We start from the raw sequence: 18,027 nt of genomic DNA on the forward strand, positions 1-18,027 counted from the left end.
GTCGGTGATGATGTACTGGGCAGAATTCACGGAAGATTCACAGTTTACCGATGAACCTCCGCAGCTTCGCCCACTCATCATCATTCACTACGTGGATATGCTGTGATTTTTTACGCTTCCAGAAAAATACACGGGTGTCCCTTGCGATCGGTGTTGCGTCAGAAATTTTAAGCTCCATAGAGCTTGGTAGACTTATTTTTGTGGTCGAAACCGTGAGAAAGCTACTACAAGCCATTAAAAACACAAACAACGTTTCAAAGCCTCAAAAATTGCCACGATAAACGGCCTTTTACAGCACAGCGAGAGCTTGCGATGCGCGCCTTTGGGCCCATTAACTTGTTCCGCAACCTGGCGACTGTTCTGAGAAACTCGTGAGGTTCGGCGACGCGCTTGTAGAGCTCGTTTGGCCACCTCTTCTATTTTACCACTGGTGTCGCTCTTGTGCGGACGTTCACAGAATTACGAACTCGCACGACGCTCGTTAATTTGGTCAAGCTTGGTAGGCCCTAGCTAACATCATTCTCCGTTCTAAATAATGTTATTAATGTGTTACTTCTCAACCGTGCTTATTTGGATGCACTGGCAATCGAAACTAGCGTCGCCACCAGGGGTTTCTAGTCTGAAGAAAAAACAAAGCAAACAAGCAGGCGCTGAGCAAACACACTTCCATCAAACACGTGCGCCGCTCTCCCCGAATAAGATAGGCGCATCCGTGTAGCAAGTTGTCCTCTGCTGCTGCACCGTAGGCGCAATCATTTAGAAGTGTCGCGAGCCAGCAGGAAGCGCGCGGCCTCTTGACTGACACCCTTTCCCGGAAAGAGCTGATCCGCGACAGGGGATATGCTGCCTCAGTTCGCGACTCGTGCAGTGCTGCTGCTTCGCTGCGCGCCGGCAGCCGCCGTTTCCAGGGCGAGCATGGCTACGAAGATACCGGCCGAGTATCGCAAACTGGTGTGCGTAAAGACGACGCCCAAGTTCCGCGATGCGGTATCTGTGGTCACGGTGCCCATGCCGAAGCCTGGGCCGGGCGAAGTGCTCGTGCGCACCTGCTACGCCGGTATCAATGCTTCGGACGTCAATGCAACCGCCGGCCGCTACGTAAACGCACCAAAGCAACACCCGTTCGACCTAGGATTCGAGTCGGTCGGCGAGGTGGTCGCGGTCGGCCCAGACGTCGATGGACTTCAGGTAACCTCTTCACAACCGCGGGAATGCCGCAGGACGTGTAGCCGCATGCAGTTTCGGTTTCGTTCTTAAAGGGGGCGTTCCCGCCACGGTGGTCTAGTGGTTATGGCGCTCTACCGCTGACCCGAAGGTCGCGGGATCGAATCCCGGCCGCGACGGCTGCATTTTCGATGGAGGCGAAAATGTCTGAGGCCCGTATACTTAGATTCAGGTGCACGTTAAAGAACCCCAGGCGGTCGAAATTTCCGGAGCCCTCCCCTACGGCGTCACTCATAATCATATCGGGGTAATCATATGGGTTAAGATAATATCTTAAAGGGGCTGGTGTGTGAAACGGGGCTGCCAAACTAAACTCAGCCGAACTCTGATAAAACCTTTCAGAGAGCGCAAGCTGTGAAGTTATTGTCGCAACCAACGCATTTGTTATCGAAGTGATGTGCAGATATATATTCTGGATTATCTTGGATCTTGATTGAGCCCCAATCGAGACCAAATTTCTCTGGCTTCCCTCCACAAAAGCGCATTTCCATCCTAATTTGCGTCAATCGCGATGGAAAGTGTCCGTGCGATAGCAGCATTACGTAATTCGTGTAGTACACATATGTGGCCGAATTGCGTGTGTCCCTGATTTGGCTGCTGTATTTGATTGACTGTTGCAGGTCGGCAACGCCGTGGCCACGACCAACTTCCCCAACTTCGGCGCGTTCGGCGAGTACCAATGCGTGAAGGCAACGTGCGCGTACCGCATACCACAGGTCATACCCGAAGTAGTGGCGCTCCTGGTAAGCGGCCTCACGGCCGCCATCGGTCTCGACCAACAGGGACGCATTAGCGCTGGCGAGACGGTGCTAATTACAGCGGCCGCGGGAGGTCTGGGTCATCTGGCGGTGCAGTACGCGCGCGCAGCCGGCTGCCGCGTGGTGGCCACCTGCTCCTCGGACCAGAAGGAGGAGTACCTGCGCAGTCTGGGCTGCGAGAAGGTCATCAACTACCGCACCCACGACCTGGGCGCCGAGCTGGGTAAGGCGTACCCCGAAGGCGTCGACGTCGTCTGGGAGACCGTGGGCGGAGAGACGTTCGACACGCTCTTCGGGAAGCTGCGTCCGCGGGGCCGCCTCGTTGTGGTGGGCGCCATCAAGGGCTATCTCGATGACGACAAACCATTCCCGGATGTTGACCTGCGCAACCTGCCCTACCGACTGCTCGCACGCTCGACCACTCTGGCGGGCTTCTTGCTTACCCACTATGCCGACCTGTACCCGGAGTATGTGGCTAAGCTGTACATGATGCTGCAGGACGGCAGCCTCGTTCCCAGGGTAGACTTCGGAGTAAACGCCGAGGGTGGGGAACTGAAGGGTGTTGAAGGGTGCATACGCGGTGTCGAGTACCTTCACTCTGGCAAGAGCGTTGGTAAGGTGGTTGTTAAGTTTGTCTGACCTCTGCACCATACACCACCTCTTTCACCGTGTAATCACTTGGAAAAAGGACTGAAACAGCTCTGGCCAGGTGTTCATGAAGTCCAAATTTCCCACAGATATGCCCTTGTGCTGTTTCCTGCTGAAGGCACAGGATATAACGATGATTGCAAGCCAAACTAATGTGTGAAAGGAGGCTTCAAATTATCGATGCTGAGCTGTGCACCGAGTTGGAAGTTTCACAATGTACATAGAGTTTCATTATTATGCCAAGACTTTTAAACTGGTCTTGGCGAGGAACCCCGAGAGTTGCACGTTGTTTAATGGAATGCACGAAGAAAGCGACAAGCCCTGAGCAGAAAATTTTTCCACCGCACAGCAGTTAGAACAGCTGTTGTAACAAAGCGTCTGTCACAGGCTTATCAAGGCAGACTATACGAAGCTACAACATGGCTGCATGTGGCAATTTTCGTGACTTCTGAAGCTGCTACAGCCAACAATGCCACATAGTCCACTCTTTGTGATAGTTGCATTTTTGCAGCTTCACCATTCACCAGTCCAGCATCAAGTGCCTGCTTTACAACAATGAAATAACTGAGAAGACGGGTGCAAGTTTATTGCAGAAGTGAATGCAGCGAAAACTGCAGCGCTATTGGCCAGGAATCCTTATTACTGGCTGGTCATAACTTTGTCAGAAGCCCCTGAAACGGGACTGTTACACCAAGTGCAAAGGTGCATACGGTAGGGTGTTCTGAGGGGCCAGTTGGTACATGATGCAGAGGGGGAACAGCGCAAAAACGGGGCGGATTTTTCTTGCATTTCATCATTTTGCGCTCGTGATGCTTGTTTTGTTTTGTTTCTTTTAGTTATGTTTCTCAGCTATATCTTCCGGTGTAATAAACTTGCACACAGTGCTTGTGTTGTGTGGTCACTTTTTCTTCGTCCCATTTTTGCGCTGTTTCCCCTTGTGCATACAGTGTCCAAGTGTGCCTGTTGCCACTGAATTAGTTGACTGCTGTCGAGCACATATTAGTTATCTCTCACAAACCTTGCACTTTGTGAAGTGCTAACTATGCACTACGCACCAGTACGGCTGCCTAAGCTATAGAATGAAAGAAAACAGGCTCTAAGGCATCAGAAGCTGCCTGTGCCAATGCATGTACATACTCCCAATTTTTCTCAAATTGTGTTGTGTGAATTTGGGGATATTGTGCATGGCCTATGCAAAATGTGTTCAAAGCTGTGCCAGATCTGTAGGGCCACATCCAACATGTTATTGCTTCATATTATGGACAAGCTGTTCCTGAAGGGTTGAGAGCTTCGAATATAAGCTAGACGTTGTCACGAGCACAAAAGACTAATGATGGAAACGTAGCGTGGGCAAAAGAAAGGAGAATGAAAGTGTGGTCAGTCAGAAGGGAATGTTTATGCTATTGCTGGTGTTTACAGGTATGATCTAAATAAAGAAATAATGATATTGTTGACAAGCATTGTTATCCTCATTTCAATGTGAACACACCAGACACTGCTGTCTCTTGGGGACAAGTGTAAGATATGGGGTTCATAGGCAAACTTGTCTGAAAAAGAAGGAGCAGACTGACAATTCTCCAGAGGCAGTTCTAACGATTGAACATCAATGCCAAACACATCTTTGCAATGCTTCAGCATTAAATGTGAGCTCACACTAGGTGCTACTAACAGGGCATGCCGGCCTACTCTTTGAACATGCACCAAGTGTCCTCCAGTCATAGACAAATTAAAAGTCAGTTTCCAAGATAGACCTAAAGGTCTACAAGGCCTATACTATAAAGAGTAATATTATGCTCAGCTAGATTGGTAGATTCTGCTTCTGCAGTTCATATAGGATAGTCTGGCCAATTTTGATAAAAGAAAAAAAAAAGTCGAATAAAACTGAGTGACAACACTATTCTCAAACCAGTTCCCCATGTGTCGCACATTTTGACAGCACCTCTCCAGGGATAGCTAATTGTGTAAGAATAATTACAATGTGGACCACAGAGCACATGTGGATGGGTAGCCGATAGCCTAGTTTAGATTTATGATGAATGGTTTAATTTCATTTCTTTCATGTACTAATGGAAATGCAAATGTATTAAGGGATTATGCAAGATGGAACTAGTTGACACAGGATTGACGTGATTGAATATTCCTCAAAACGGCAGTCATCCTCAGTGAACAGTTAAAGCAGGCTATGATTACATTGCATTTAACATGTCGTTATCATTCCAGTGGCTGGGTAGTTAATTGCTAGTATCAAACAACCAACCCAATGTCAGTAGCCATTTGAAAGCTTATGCAGGCTTTCATACTCTTTTTTTTTTTTCTATGCCTAAATGGCTCTAAAACAACAATATAGCAACAATCCTGGCTTCATCCTGTTCAACACAATACTGGCTTGACTAGTGGTTCACTGCAAGCAAAAACTTCAAAGGGTAAGGTTTAACATGGAGTATGTTTTACTAACATACATAACCAGACTTACACACGTGAAGCATTTCTTGGCAAACCAGAGCTACTGTGACCTATCTAGGCTCCTACATCTTGTAGCTATTTCATGAACTTCGAATACATCAGAATTTGCATAACATGACACGAGTCATGTTATGGCTGACAGCATACACAGTGACCACTATCCATCATAATGACTAAGAAGTGCCTGCATTTTCGGCTGAACTGGCCGTCTCATTTGAGCTTCAAGTAAACGGTTATAAAATAAGTGCCTCCTATGAAACAAACTCTCAACGTGCATGTTGCCTGCATTTCCACACTGCACTGCTGACGTGTACTGCATTCTGGGCACCGATGCCAGAGAAGGTACTTAAATTCGGGCTATCCAGTAATGAAGTCATCGTAATGTCTCTGCTCCTAAGCAGAACACAATAGGATGCTGTTGTTCATCCTCTTCATACAGAGTTCAGCATACTGCCCAAGTCAGCACACTGATAATAACATAGACGCAGGTAATGGATTGAAATGAATAAAGCTTTGCAGCACACATTTCCGATATGTCTACTACTTGTAGCGGAAGTAGGAGACATGTTTGCTTTGTCAGAAATGACACTTTTTCACTGCTCCTAGTGTGTCGTAGGCGAGACAAACTGAGGTGCGCTTTCAGCACTTCACTATTTAAAATGAGGCTAAAATGTTAAGCTGTGTTGCTTAAACTTCAGCAATAGAGAAGAAAGCTGTTCATAGCTCATTAGTAAAACGCAGTCATAAAATGAAAAATGAGTGGTGATGCTGCATCAAATTGCCACATAAATACACTTTGCCGATTTTGAAGGTTTACCAGAAAAACTAAAGGAGGTTATCCTTCACAGATGCCAAAAACTGATTTCGACATATTCCTACACCTTTTACTGCACTATTCAAAGACGATATCTTAAAATCTACTGTGTTGTACCAACGTTAAGCTACTGACAAGGAGTCTGAACGAAAATGCAAGTTTTTGCCATTATTTTCTTGTCAACTTACTGCAGAGATGGGATCTTGTAATACTAAGCTGATTCATAAGTGATTTAACATCTGTATTGTCTATATATGGAATGATTTTTGTTTGATCAGTATAGGAGATTCATGGAGTACCGTGCAGCCGTGCCTCGCACCACTCGAGTCCACTTTCAATCTCAAGTCATTTCGGTTCATTTTAGTTTCTCTGTTATCTTTTTTTTTTTCTGTCTCTGCCTCTTTCAGGATAGCAGGGATTGTGCTTCTTACAAGGACTGCTGTTAAGCAACCTTACAAACTCTGCTTGCACCCACAACTTCCTAAAATCTACACTGAACAGCTATGCTTTCACGCATGAGAATTGCAAAAGTGAGGCTTCACCATTGTTATGCCTCACTTCGAGTCAACGTACATACAAAGGCCAAGCAACTATTTAAAATTTTAAAGCGGAAGAAAACGACTGAATTTACAGGGCAGTAAGAAGGTGCAAGATGGTCAACCAAAACATGCAAGAGAGCTGCCTTGAAACAATACAAGGTATGTCAGCAGAGGAGGAAGGAAATCATGAGGACAATGCAGCACACATTTGTTTTTGCTCAGTGTGTTGCTTGCACTGTTGTGTGCGGGGAATTTTGCGAAGATGGCCAATAAACTGCTAAACTTCTGAAATTGTTTTGGGCACGCCCTGCACAGCAGCTGCACAATCAAGGCCAGCCTGTTGCTATGATCTTTGGCTCTACCATCATTTCCCAATACTTTCCCCAAAACATGCCATAAAATACGCCTGAAGAGGAATTGATAAACGGGCCCTTTGTTGTTGGACTAACATATTAAAGCTAACAAATAATGAAGCCAAGGAAAGGAGAACAGGGGCAGTTATTTGTTTTTTTCATGAAAGTCTAGTAATTGCACTTGTAATCTGCTGTCCTTCACTTACTTATGCCTAACAAAAGAGAAGACCCTGTACTGAGTCCTCCTCTTTTATTCATTTCATAGTGAGGGTGTTTATTCCAGCAGGTTTCATGCCTTTGGGTAGCATCCCAAATGTCCACGGTTCAGTTTTCTTATCATTTGTAGCCTTTTTCAAATCAGCATTTGCTATGTAGAAACGTGCCACTTTGTAGATGCGAGTGTACATGTCTATATATATATGTATATGTATATCAAGATATGTATATGCATTAAGGGTAACAGACTTGATTCCAAAAGAAGGCAAGCATGCAAGGGGGAGACAGAAAGTTAGGTGAGCAAATGAGATCAAGTGTGTGAGGATAACGTGACTGCTGCAAGCAGGACCTGGTTAATAGGCAAAACATGGGAGAAGCCCTTGCCCTGCAGTGGGCATAGTCAGGCTGGAGATTATATACTATATGCATATAATTTGTACTGTTCTTAATAAGAACCTTACTTGGGAGGAAACGCTTGCGTTCATTTCTTCTCTGTCTGTTTGTGCATTGTAGATGTCAATTTGTCACTAAGTAGCCGTGTCACTCTCATTGCTTTTACATTTTAATGCAACAGTATTGTAAACAGATCGCACATATTTTGTGCATTAAGGAGTCTGATGAAAAACGTGGGCCAATCCCACATATGCAGTGTTGCAAGGCGCCTGCTGTTGCAAGTCAAGAATGTGAGAAACTAGCCCATAACACAGGCCACATGATTCAAGGAGTGAATTTAAGGCATGCATCCTATTGGGGCCTAATGGCTAGAAGACTGGGATGCTGTGCTCAATACCACCATATTTCAGGCATTTCTTTGCAGCAATATAGGTGGAGTTCACCCACTCCCAAGGCATCTTAGAGAAACAATGCGCTGGGCTTAAGCGATCACGTAACAATGTCAATAAAATCGCAAGGGAAATGCAACATATAGAAATATCAGTTTAATAAGGGACTGTAGGAGGTCGCTTGCGACATGGATGCAGCTGCTAAGACTGAACAATCGGCACCCATACCATACTTAGACAATTAATGATGCGAAGCTCTCGATTACAACCTAAGATTAAATGTAAGCCCCGCCAAAAGCCATCCCCGTCCCACCCAGACAGAATTTGCCTAGATGCCCTATCCAATCACATCTGCTCATTTCCATGACATCAAACACCTCTCGATGATTTTCCTATACAGACACGTTTGTGTCGCTGGTTTTCAGCAAAGATTTCAACATCATTGCTCAGTCAAACATAATATTTTAAATAGAGACGAAAAACTTTTATTTCTTAATATTCATAGTATTTACATTAGCACCGAAAAAGTACTTACAGTTATAATGGAAATCACCTTGCATGATGCTCTAGTACTGATGCACTGATGAATTGCAGGCGCACCGCAGTTCTGGGGGCAGAGCTTGTATTTATTTTTAGGCTGTGACTGACTACACCTTTTTCTTTAAGGCAAATGCCTTGAGTGGCTCATGAGTCGTGGAATGCGACCATCCGGCAGTGTCCGCCATCGGTGACAACACACATAATGCCAGAAGCATCATGTGACCCACATGGCACGAGCCGCGCGTTAACTTTGTGCACTTCACCTTTGCGGCATGCGCATGATTTAAAAAAATTTTTTTAAAACGACACTTGTGTGACTCACACTATCACATGGTGCGAGGCGTGTGTTAACTTCGTTCCCTTTGCCTTTGCGGCATTTAAAATTTTTTTTTAAAAAGCCAGCACTCGTGTCACTTTTACTTCGTCTTTGCGAAAGCGCAACACCGAGGCAATCACATAATGGACTCCTACGAATTTTTTAGGCTAGCTTGGCCTTGAAAAAGCTGCTTGTAAGTCAGCCATAAGTCGCTAGCAGACTACAGCAGATAGCTTTTATCTGGGCTCCTAAGCACACACCATGAAGCTCCATGACGAGACTTGGCATCTGCAGCACGAGCCTTTAATATGCCAGTTCATCACTTGAATGACATATGAAAGGATGACTAAATCTACTATGTTACAGTAATTCAATGAAGGTCACTGTGGCCGGTTTCAAAAACTGAATTGATTTTCATCTTTGACACGTCCCTTTGTCAAAACACTGGCTACAGTGATGTTCGTTGTCTGACCACTGCTAGTCATCTGTGTCCACACTTCTGTCAATCTTCCCACCTTATTTGAATTTCTTAATCAGTAAAATGTAGAGCGTTTGCCTTATTCATTACTGAAAAGTGCCTTTATTTGTAAACGAACTTTTTTATTTATGCACTTTCAGTTTTAAGAAAAGAAAAAAAAAAGTCCATTCTAGCCATACTGAAGTTTTTAACTGTAATTTAACCACTGCAGGCATACCATGACTAGGTTTGAAAAGCTATGTCATGTAGTGAAACTGCTCAGCTCTCTCACCCATTACGCTATTGAATTTTCACTGCAATGCCTAGCGCTCATAGCTGGCGGGTTAACTCTACAATCACTCACTGAAAGCTCAGTGGATTCAAAGGAAGACGACCCATGCCATGGGTTGTCTCTTCGCACACATTCAAAAGAGTCATCAAAAACTACTTACAGTGTTCAAGAGCAGCAGTGTAACACATGTTTTAGACGTCAGTGTGATTGACTACCTTAGAAATGTATTTTCTCTTAACTTGGCCAAGTTTCAGAGAAACGGCAGTTGCATTACAGTGAAAACTGCTTAGTTTTCACAGTTTTTGCATAAATAAACACCAGCACTGTCTGTTTTTTTGAAAGTGAACAGCTAACTGGCAATAAAGCAAATCTAACTGAGACACTTCTACTTTATCAAGGGAAAAAAAAATGCCACCCAGTGCACTATCAGACAAACAACATTCTGCATGGCTTCATGCTGCTATACAGTTGTCATTTGTAGCCAAGCACTGACTGAGTGTTTCCTTTAAGATCTGTCTATTGTGTACATAACAAAACCTTTCAGGCACAAACTAGACTTGTCATGTCTTATGTCGACACAAGACTCATTTCCACACATGTCCACACAGCATAAAGACAAATTAAAAATATTAACCATTTTGAAATTTTGTTGTATGCACGTGCAGATACTGACTGCTTGCCTCAGCTCTGGGAACTACTTGACAAGTAGGATATTGAATAGCTGTGCCTGAAAAGCTGGTCCAGAAAAAAAATAATTCTTAGCGCACGCTATTCCTGTCAACAAAGAGGATTTGCTAGGTGACAACATAGTGGCATAAGAGCAACCATGTCGTTGGAAATGCTGGTGCAGACGCACAAACTTAAGTGCAACTCAGTCTTTGCAATGTATTTAAAAATAATTACTATCACTGATACCCCCGGCTTTGAGGCATCATGTCATTTAGGACAAGTGTTCACTAAATCTGAAGGGGGTTACCATAATGAACAATGACTACACGGCTTAGTATACAACTTCAAGACTGAAATGAATCCACAAAGAGCCATGTACTGTATTGAGTTGCCATGTCGCCACACCTGGTCTATGTGTAACCACCAGAGCATAGCCGCTGTTCACTGTGTTCTGGTAGCGGAACAAACTTGGACAGTCACAGACAGCAGCACACATATGCATTCCAGTGAACAAGAACATTTACTGCGGAACCATTCATACAAGCTTGCATGAGACATTCTAGGGCGGAAAGCAGGTCACGACTGGCACGAAAAAGGTGGGTAGCAAGAGACTCAAGGTTGGGGGATACACAGTGGCATCACCTTGCCGGGAATGTTGTCAACATGGTTCCAAAAACAGTCCATTTCGAGAGGATACAAAAATACATGGCTCAACAACAGCGGTAGTATAAAAATATCTTTGAATCTGCTTTTCAGGAACAGGAACACAGGTGGCATGGCAACATGCCTACTGACTAGGCAGGGGAAACAAAAATACAAAAGAAAGTGTGGCTAAACGGGACGGTTACAATTGGAGACGAACACAGGCGACAACAGTAATTCGGGACAGAAACGTTAGCAACAGAGGCCAATAGAACAACACAGCTTCACGTGACAACACCTGAAGCGCTGGCTTGCATTAAAACATGGTAAAAGATAAGCGAGCACATTACGAAAAGTGTTTATTCACTGTCGACCTTTCAATGCATGAAACAAGGCTGCCAATCCTAGCTCGCGCTGCTGTCAGCTTCAGTCATGGCAACGTGCATGTTTCATTTTATTTAGCGATGAAGACAAAAAGGTGTTTAAAGATGGATGCACTTATGTTCCTCCAAATCAATGCTACTAATTTGACTTCCACACCACAAAGCTCTGGGGCTGATTAAGATGAAGACAAATACTCCTCTTGTAATAAAAGGGTTTTCCAGTACTGCAAACGCAAAACCAAGGCTTAGCAAATTGACAATATGCTTGAGAGGCTTTAAGTGGTGCTGTGTAATACTTTCACACTAAAGCTCGACTGTTTTACTCGCAAAACGTAAACCCCCCCCCCCAAAAAAAGTAATTTGAAGCAATAGTTTATCATACCAGATTGAGAGGGTTATTTTAAAGGGCATTGCATGTCACTGGCTCAACAAAAAAAAAGGGGAAAAAAAAACGGCATCAGGTCACTACTTTGCCAAAGCGCTTGTTCGTCAAAGGCCTTGCTGCTTGACACAAGTACATACAAGAAAACTACAATGTCGGCTAATGCATTGGCTCCCCGAACACTTGGGAAGCCTCGGACACAGCCAATCCCAGAACTAGACAATGCCCACAGTAGTACTATACGGCTAAGAATATGGCTTGGCTAAGACACAAGCTGTGAAAGCATACAAAAATAGGTATCCATTACCCTACTATCTTGAAATAAGTGTTCACAGTCCATGAATGCCAGCACTCTGCACTCTCGAGCGAGAAGCAACCTATCTGGAGAAGATAGTCATCAAACAATTGCTTGAACCACACACGACAGACAGCTTTCTGTGCCAGCAAGCTCGGAAACATCATCTGTCACTGTACTATACTGCAATGGCCTGCTTTCACAGTGAAATAAGAATGTCCAGCTCTCCAGTAATCTTGCATAATGATATGCACATTGATTGACTCGGAATTCATGCAAATTTGGCAAGACTACTGTCCAGAGTTGCCAGTTCCACTAATAGTAAGCGCATATGGGCTCCAAGTTGCTTGTAGAATTTTCCAGTGCTTGTCGTGTTTTTGGGGGCTTATTTGCGTCTTTCCTGCAAATATAATTATTTCACTGCTCATCACATTCGCTAACAGCACGTTTGTCGATGAATTTGTGTAGTTGAGTGTTGAAATCAAACATACGTTGGGGGAGTCAACAAGTAATGCTACTTATGCACAGGCAAACATACAATGAGCAGAGTGGAGACTACCCTGGAGACTAAGAAGGCGAATATGTACTTTCGTTCACAGTTGCGCATGTTTACACTGTACAAAATAATTTACCTTTTTACCTTCAATTTGTATTTGAGTGGCATTTTTATTATAATTAAAACATATCTGCAAGAATGAGAAAATTGATTGAACTCCTGCTTCTTTCGGACTTCTTTGCAGAAGTTGCACTGTTTTGTTCGGGTTTCATTTGGGATGATTATTTGCTGGTTAGCTCAGCAGTATCTGGCAACTGTGGTACTGTATACATATACAGAGTACATGGAAGTGCCACTAGGCCTTGCCACTGTATTTTGGTACTTCTGGTTCAGAATGATTTGCTACCACAAGGCGGTACCACTGCTTTTACCCGCTAAATAGACTGGAGAGAAGTGCAGGCCATTTGTTTCACGTGGATTTTGCAAAACCAGAGACTAAAGAAAAGACATCTTTATGGCCCATATTTTGGGAAGCCAGACCTCAAGACAAGCTTGCAGATGTTGGGTGTCTGTCTAGCTTCAGAAGCCCACCTATCTGTAAACTCAACAAGTTAAAGAACTAATCTAGAACACCACAGAGCACAGAAAAATGTGGCATTTTTCCTGGGTGTACCATTGGGCATAAACAATAGGTCTTTGGAAAGCACTGCAGCTTTACTTCGCTCTACAAGCAGCCAAGCTTTTTTTTTGACAATTGAATTTTTTTTTTACTCTAGTTCAACCACAGTGCCATGATAGCAACATGAATTGAAACCAATAGACACTGCTTGCTCTGATAAGAAACTTGCGCACACCTCTGCAGCTAATAGAACAAGACTCTTGACCATAATTTGACATGCTGACAGACATTCGAACACAACGCTCTTGCTTCAATGACAATCGATGAACCATTTGCTAGTGTAAGCTCGGGTACAGAGCTTAAAACCGCTGGCAACATGCAAGCGCGTGCTCCGCAGCCCATTCTGTGCTTTCTCTACTAAACCACCTTTGTCAGGAATGAGATTTCGTGCACGCAGTATCACACTTTCACTTGGAAGCTCTGACAAGCACTATGTGGGACATCCGGTATGGCAGACTTCGAAAATCACTGTGAGGTGTATAATGTAATGGTGCATAATTGTCAGTGGAGCATTTCTCTTCCCAGCAAAGAAACAGCACGCATCTGAAGTAGTTACACTTGTGCCCATTGAAAGAAGCAGAGTTATAGTTCTCATTTGCGGATAGAACACAGTAGTAGTAGTAGCAGTAATAGTAATAAAATTTATGATTTTGGTTTTCGAAGGGTGAAGGCAAAAGAGGGAAGGTCCCACTGACTGCACTGTAACCTTCACATTTAAAACTGAACAGAAGACATCAAGAGGTTAATACACCTGTACATATAAGGCCACACCTTGACCTCGCAAGTTTTGCTGTCTTTTCACTTTAATTACCAACTTTGAGGGGCTTCATTCCGTTTAATTTGCTTTTAGCACGTCCTGCATGGCCATCATTGCTGTACGCTAACTGAATTACCGTAATTTGCTTTTCTGTACATATTTCTATACATACAGGCAACACATATTCGCACTGTTAAAATGCGGCTGCAGTGCATATTCTTGACGGTTCAAAGTGGGTGGTGGTCTACCGAAGGCACAGAAGACGCCACTGAAACACTACAGCACAGCAAACAGATCAGAAGCCGAACGCATACAACTGCAAACCCCAGTCTAGAGTTTGAAAAGTTTCCACTCGGAATAAATCTACACAAAAACAGCAAGCCCCTCGAGTCAGGGTCACTCGTCCCAAACACAAAGCCTCAATAGGTGAACTAATGCCATGCAACAAATTTTTTTAAAAACTGGGTTAAAACAAATCAGAGGTTATCACGTTCAAAATGACAGACTGACACAAATAAACAAATTGCACGCAGAACCCATTGTTTCATAGTTTGACAACGTGATGCAGCCGTTGCTCGCTTTCCGACGATTCACACGACCAAAAGTTCTTGAACAAACAGGTAAGGTGCATACATAGATACAGAAGTAGTGCACAAAATATCAACAGGTGCATACAATCGCCGCAGCACAAGCTACAATAAGTTAGTTTAAACACATTTGTATGCCGATAAAGAATCAACAATGTCAGAATAAAACGGCAAATAAATTGTCCTCAAGTACCAACACTTCAGCACCGCAGTGTTACAGCTGATGACCAAACACAGCCTTTGAAATGTTCATAGTATAAGAAAGCACATTGTTATGGCAGAATGCAGTTAAAAAGAGATGCATCAAAAGACCACGTGGTAAAATGTTTTCACAAATGCGCACTCCTCCACTCCAAGCACCTGGAAGGAATTTTTAAATTAAAATAAGTTGTGGCAAGGATTTGGCCTTGAGGTTAATGTAAAACATAAAAATAAAATCAAGCACCACCACCTCAAATTTCACAGCAATCCATGATGAAGCATGCAGCAGTCGAAAGGGTACATTTTCCCCAGCCTGAATGCTTCCCAATGAGACAGGCAAAAAAAAAGCTTTAAAGAGGAACCGAAGTACATGATCGAGAACATAGCTTGAGCAATTGTCCGCACATTCCTCGTCCCACTGCGCCTTCATGCTCGGGATCATGCTCAAGATGTCAAGTACTCCCGCCAAGTAAACAAGGAAACATGAGGCAAACGCTGATAATCGAATGCCCCAGTCCAAGAACAGTGCGTCACATGCAAGTTCACAACATTGAAATGATCTCCAGCAACTTCTTGGCTAACGTTAGAATAATTGTGAAAGTTTGAGCTATCTGATGCAATCACTTGGCCCTTTCCTTGCTCGCCAACACACGATAGTTTAAGCACACAGTTGTTCAATACAGCATAACTGCAGCATTTTCACACTTAATACCTCAAATTTAATCTAAAATTTCATAGAAGTCACACAGACACAATATCAATTCAGGGGAAAGCTGGGATAGCATGCCTACTTTTTCCCCTTTTCTTTTAACGGAGCGTGTGTATCTTGCGGGATAGACATGAACCTTGCTGACTGTTTACCAAAGTTCAAGCAGCAGCAGAGAATTACGAGCAACACACAATTTTTCGTTTACTGAAGTTTTCCCAACGTCACTGCAGCTTCCGATTTCACCTGCTTTAGGAAATCGTCTCAATAAAAAGAAACTAGCTCAGACCAAGTACCCCCCTCTATTATCCTTTCCTCATCGAAAAGAAGACATCCATATGGCATGGTCAGAAACTGAAACGATTTCCACAACACGATCCGTGTTTTGTAAAATTAAGCAATGCTCCTACAACCGTAGAGTGAGCTTGCATGTGTAAACTTTGCATCAAATTTGAGGAGTGCTGGCAGATAAGCTACATGCTTTATGGGAAAAAAAAACATCTCCTACTTGACACTTAACGTAACTTTTTACTGATGAAAGAGTAATCAGCAAGTCTAGCCCTTTTAAAGTGAAGCTAGTGCAAATGCTTTATTAGCCAATAAGATGCCGATACACCGACTTCACACTCTTCAACTTAATCACGGCTGCAAAATCAGCCATAGAAATAGAGCGCAATCATGACTGGAAATGAGCAGACTTGTGCAATGCCAGCACAGAACACAGCCTACTCACAAAGTCCAACAAACTGAAGTGACTGGGTTCATTAGTAGCATAGCTCGCTTGACCAAAGAGGAGCTTTCATTGTGTTACCAGCACGCGCAAGAGGAGAGTTTAACTAGGCTGCCCATGACCTCGCATTTGATTGCATAGTCAAGTGATGTTATACATTACAATTTGCTGTGTGTGCTTTGTTTGTCAGGCACAACATCAAAATGAACAGCACAGCTGCACATGCTTTCCCGAAATTATTTTTTGCCCCTTGATTTTGGTCTCCCATTTGCAGTGATGAGAGATTTTTCAACAAAATGACAGGAGACGCTGTCGCAATCAACCCGCAGCTGTACAGCGCTTGACAGCTGCCAAAGAGTCACAACCAATTGGGGTCATTTTACAATTACGCCAGCCTCAAGAAAAAAATATAAAGAAAGGCTATTTGCTTTCAAAAATGCAATGCACTCTATACTATTGCATCCACAGACTTTAAAGAATAAAAAGAAAACAACACTCGGCTGCGCTTTGTTTCAGCTAATAAGCTTAGCTGCCAGCAGCGCATTCTACGTAATACTGCCTAAATACCAGAGTCCACTGTGCCGCGAAAGATCTTTCCAGCTAAACCAGTGGCAGGTGCAACTATTAAGATATATTTTGCTTCTTAAAGGCTACAGCGCACAAAGACGGGGACAACAGAAGAAAACACAGGACGAAGCACCGACATCGGCGCTTCGTCCTGTGTTTTCTTCTGTTGTCCCAGTCTTTGTGCGCTGTAGCCTTTAAGATGCAATACCAACTAGCCCACCAAGCCATACTTGTGAATATTTTGCTTATTACAACGGTTGAATGCAGCACACAGATCAACCTGCATACTTCCCATTAAGTTATTTTGAAAGTTTTCGCACTTACTGCTACTCCATTTTTGCATGAATCTTCAGAAAGGATCGCATATTATGGTTGAGATCATTCGGCAACACACTTGGCACTGTCACTTACGTAGTTTGGAAATTAAAAAAATAAGCTAATCCCATGCCCTGTGGAAGTCTGTGTACACAAACGTTTCAGAAGCCAGCAAAACAAAAAATGATGCACTTTTTAGGTTTTGAGTGTCAGGAACACAGTATAATTATGGGGCACGCAGTAGTGGGGGACTGAATTCTGACCGCCTGATGTCTCTTAATGTGCACTTAAATTTAAGTACAAAAGCCTTTTTTCATTTTACCTCCATCCATATGCAGCCCCTGTGACAGGAGTCAAATCAGCAAGCTCATGCTTATCAGCACATAATTCCCCTTGCCACCAGGCCACCACTTCCTGTGCACTGTCCGCAAATTTTACACTACAATCCTCAAAATTATGTCCTCCTCACTGTGGGTGCTTTACATATGATTACATTTGTTGCACACATTGTGTGAATTTTCACTTTGTCTGGGAGTACCAAAACTATTTGTGCCTCTGATAGTTTTTAAACAGAAAAGTGCTGCATGGAGTTGAAAACACTGCTTTTCATGTGAGAATCAGCAAGCCAGCGGTTTAGCCAGAACAGCTGCTTATACTGAGCGACACGACGAATGGTAAAAAGGATATTCTTAGTGTACAGCATGCTGACCACAACTGTATAGAAAGCCTGCATAAAGCGAAACCTTTTCGGATGTATCAGTTTGTTTGCCTCAATAAGTGGGGCACTGCAATGCTCCACTAGTGATCTCAGCCACACTAACAGTCCGTTTGCTATTTTTCCCACTCTTCTTATCTCTTCTCTATTTTATCCACCCTTTCCACAGCCCGCATGTTGGGTAGTCAATTGAGCACATGTGTTTTTCCTTCCTTTCTCTCTCTTCTCCTGATAACATGTCAAAGCCAAGATCACAGTTTGAGTTTCCAAGGCTATGCACTGACACTTACGATGCATTTAACTATATTCTGTGTTACCAATTCCAGTGTGGCAACAAACTATGCAGGTTCTTCCAGCCAATCAGTAATGAGAACTTGCTACGTGCCACAGAGAAGGGAGGAGAAATTTGGCTAGTATAGCAACGGGCATTGCATGACTCTCTCTTGTTTCTGGTTCATGGCTGACTGATGCGAGCTGTAGCTCTTGCTATGCTGCACATAT

General features: G+C 43.6%; 2 protein-coding genes across 3 annotated transcripts in view; one reads left to right on the forward strand and one right to left on the reverse strand.

Moving 5' to 3' along the window:
• The first annotated feature begins 648 nt into the window (after positions 1-648).
• On the forward strand, positions 649-3,194 carry LOC119395775 (prostaglandin reductase 3). The gene is made up of 2 exons (XM_037662779.2): positions 649-1,188; positions 1,845-3,194. The coding sequence occupies exons 1-2, from the start codon at positions 841-843 to the stop codon at positions 2,619-2,621; spliced, it is 1,125 nt and encodes a 374-aa protein (XP_037518707.1). The 5' UTR covers positions 649-840; the 3' UTR covers positions 2,622-3,194.
• Positions 3,195-11,055: 7,861 nt separating this feature from the next.
• Positions 11,056-18,027, reverse strand: part of LOC119395776 (solute carrier family 41 member 1) — a 61,398-nt gene continuing 54,426 nt past the window's right edge. The window contains exon 12 of one of the 2 annotated variants that reach the window (XM_037662785.2): positions 11,056-11,320. The gene's annotated coding sequence lies outside the window, so the exon portion shown is untranslated. Of the gene's footprint in view, positions 14,653-18,027 lie in introns of both variants that reach the window. The other variant, XM_037662784.2, reaches the window with a different exon arrangement.

Source organism: Rhipicephalus sanguineus, chromosome 6, assembly GCF_013339695.2.
Source record: "Rhipicephalus sanguineus isolate Rsan-2018 chromosome 6, BIME_Rsan_1.4, whole genome shotgun sequence".
Taxonomy (NCBI): Eukaryota; Metazoa; Arthropoda; class Arachnida; order Ixodida; family Ixodidae; genus Rhipicephalus; species Rhipicephalus sanguineus.

What these genes read in the sequence shown, in the direction of transcription:
- LOC119395775 (XM_037662779.2), top strand. Translation starts at nt 841, where the DNA reads ATGCTGCCTCAGTTCGCGACTCGTGCAGTGCTGCTGCTTCGCTGCGCG. An exon ending in CAGACGTCGATGGACTTCAG is followed by an intron (nt 1,189 to 1,844) that starts GTAACCTCTTCA and finishes TGACTGTTGCAG; the next exon opens with GTCGGCAACGCCGTGGCCAC.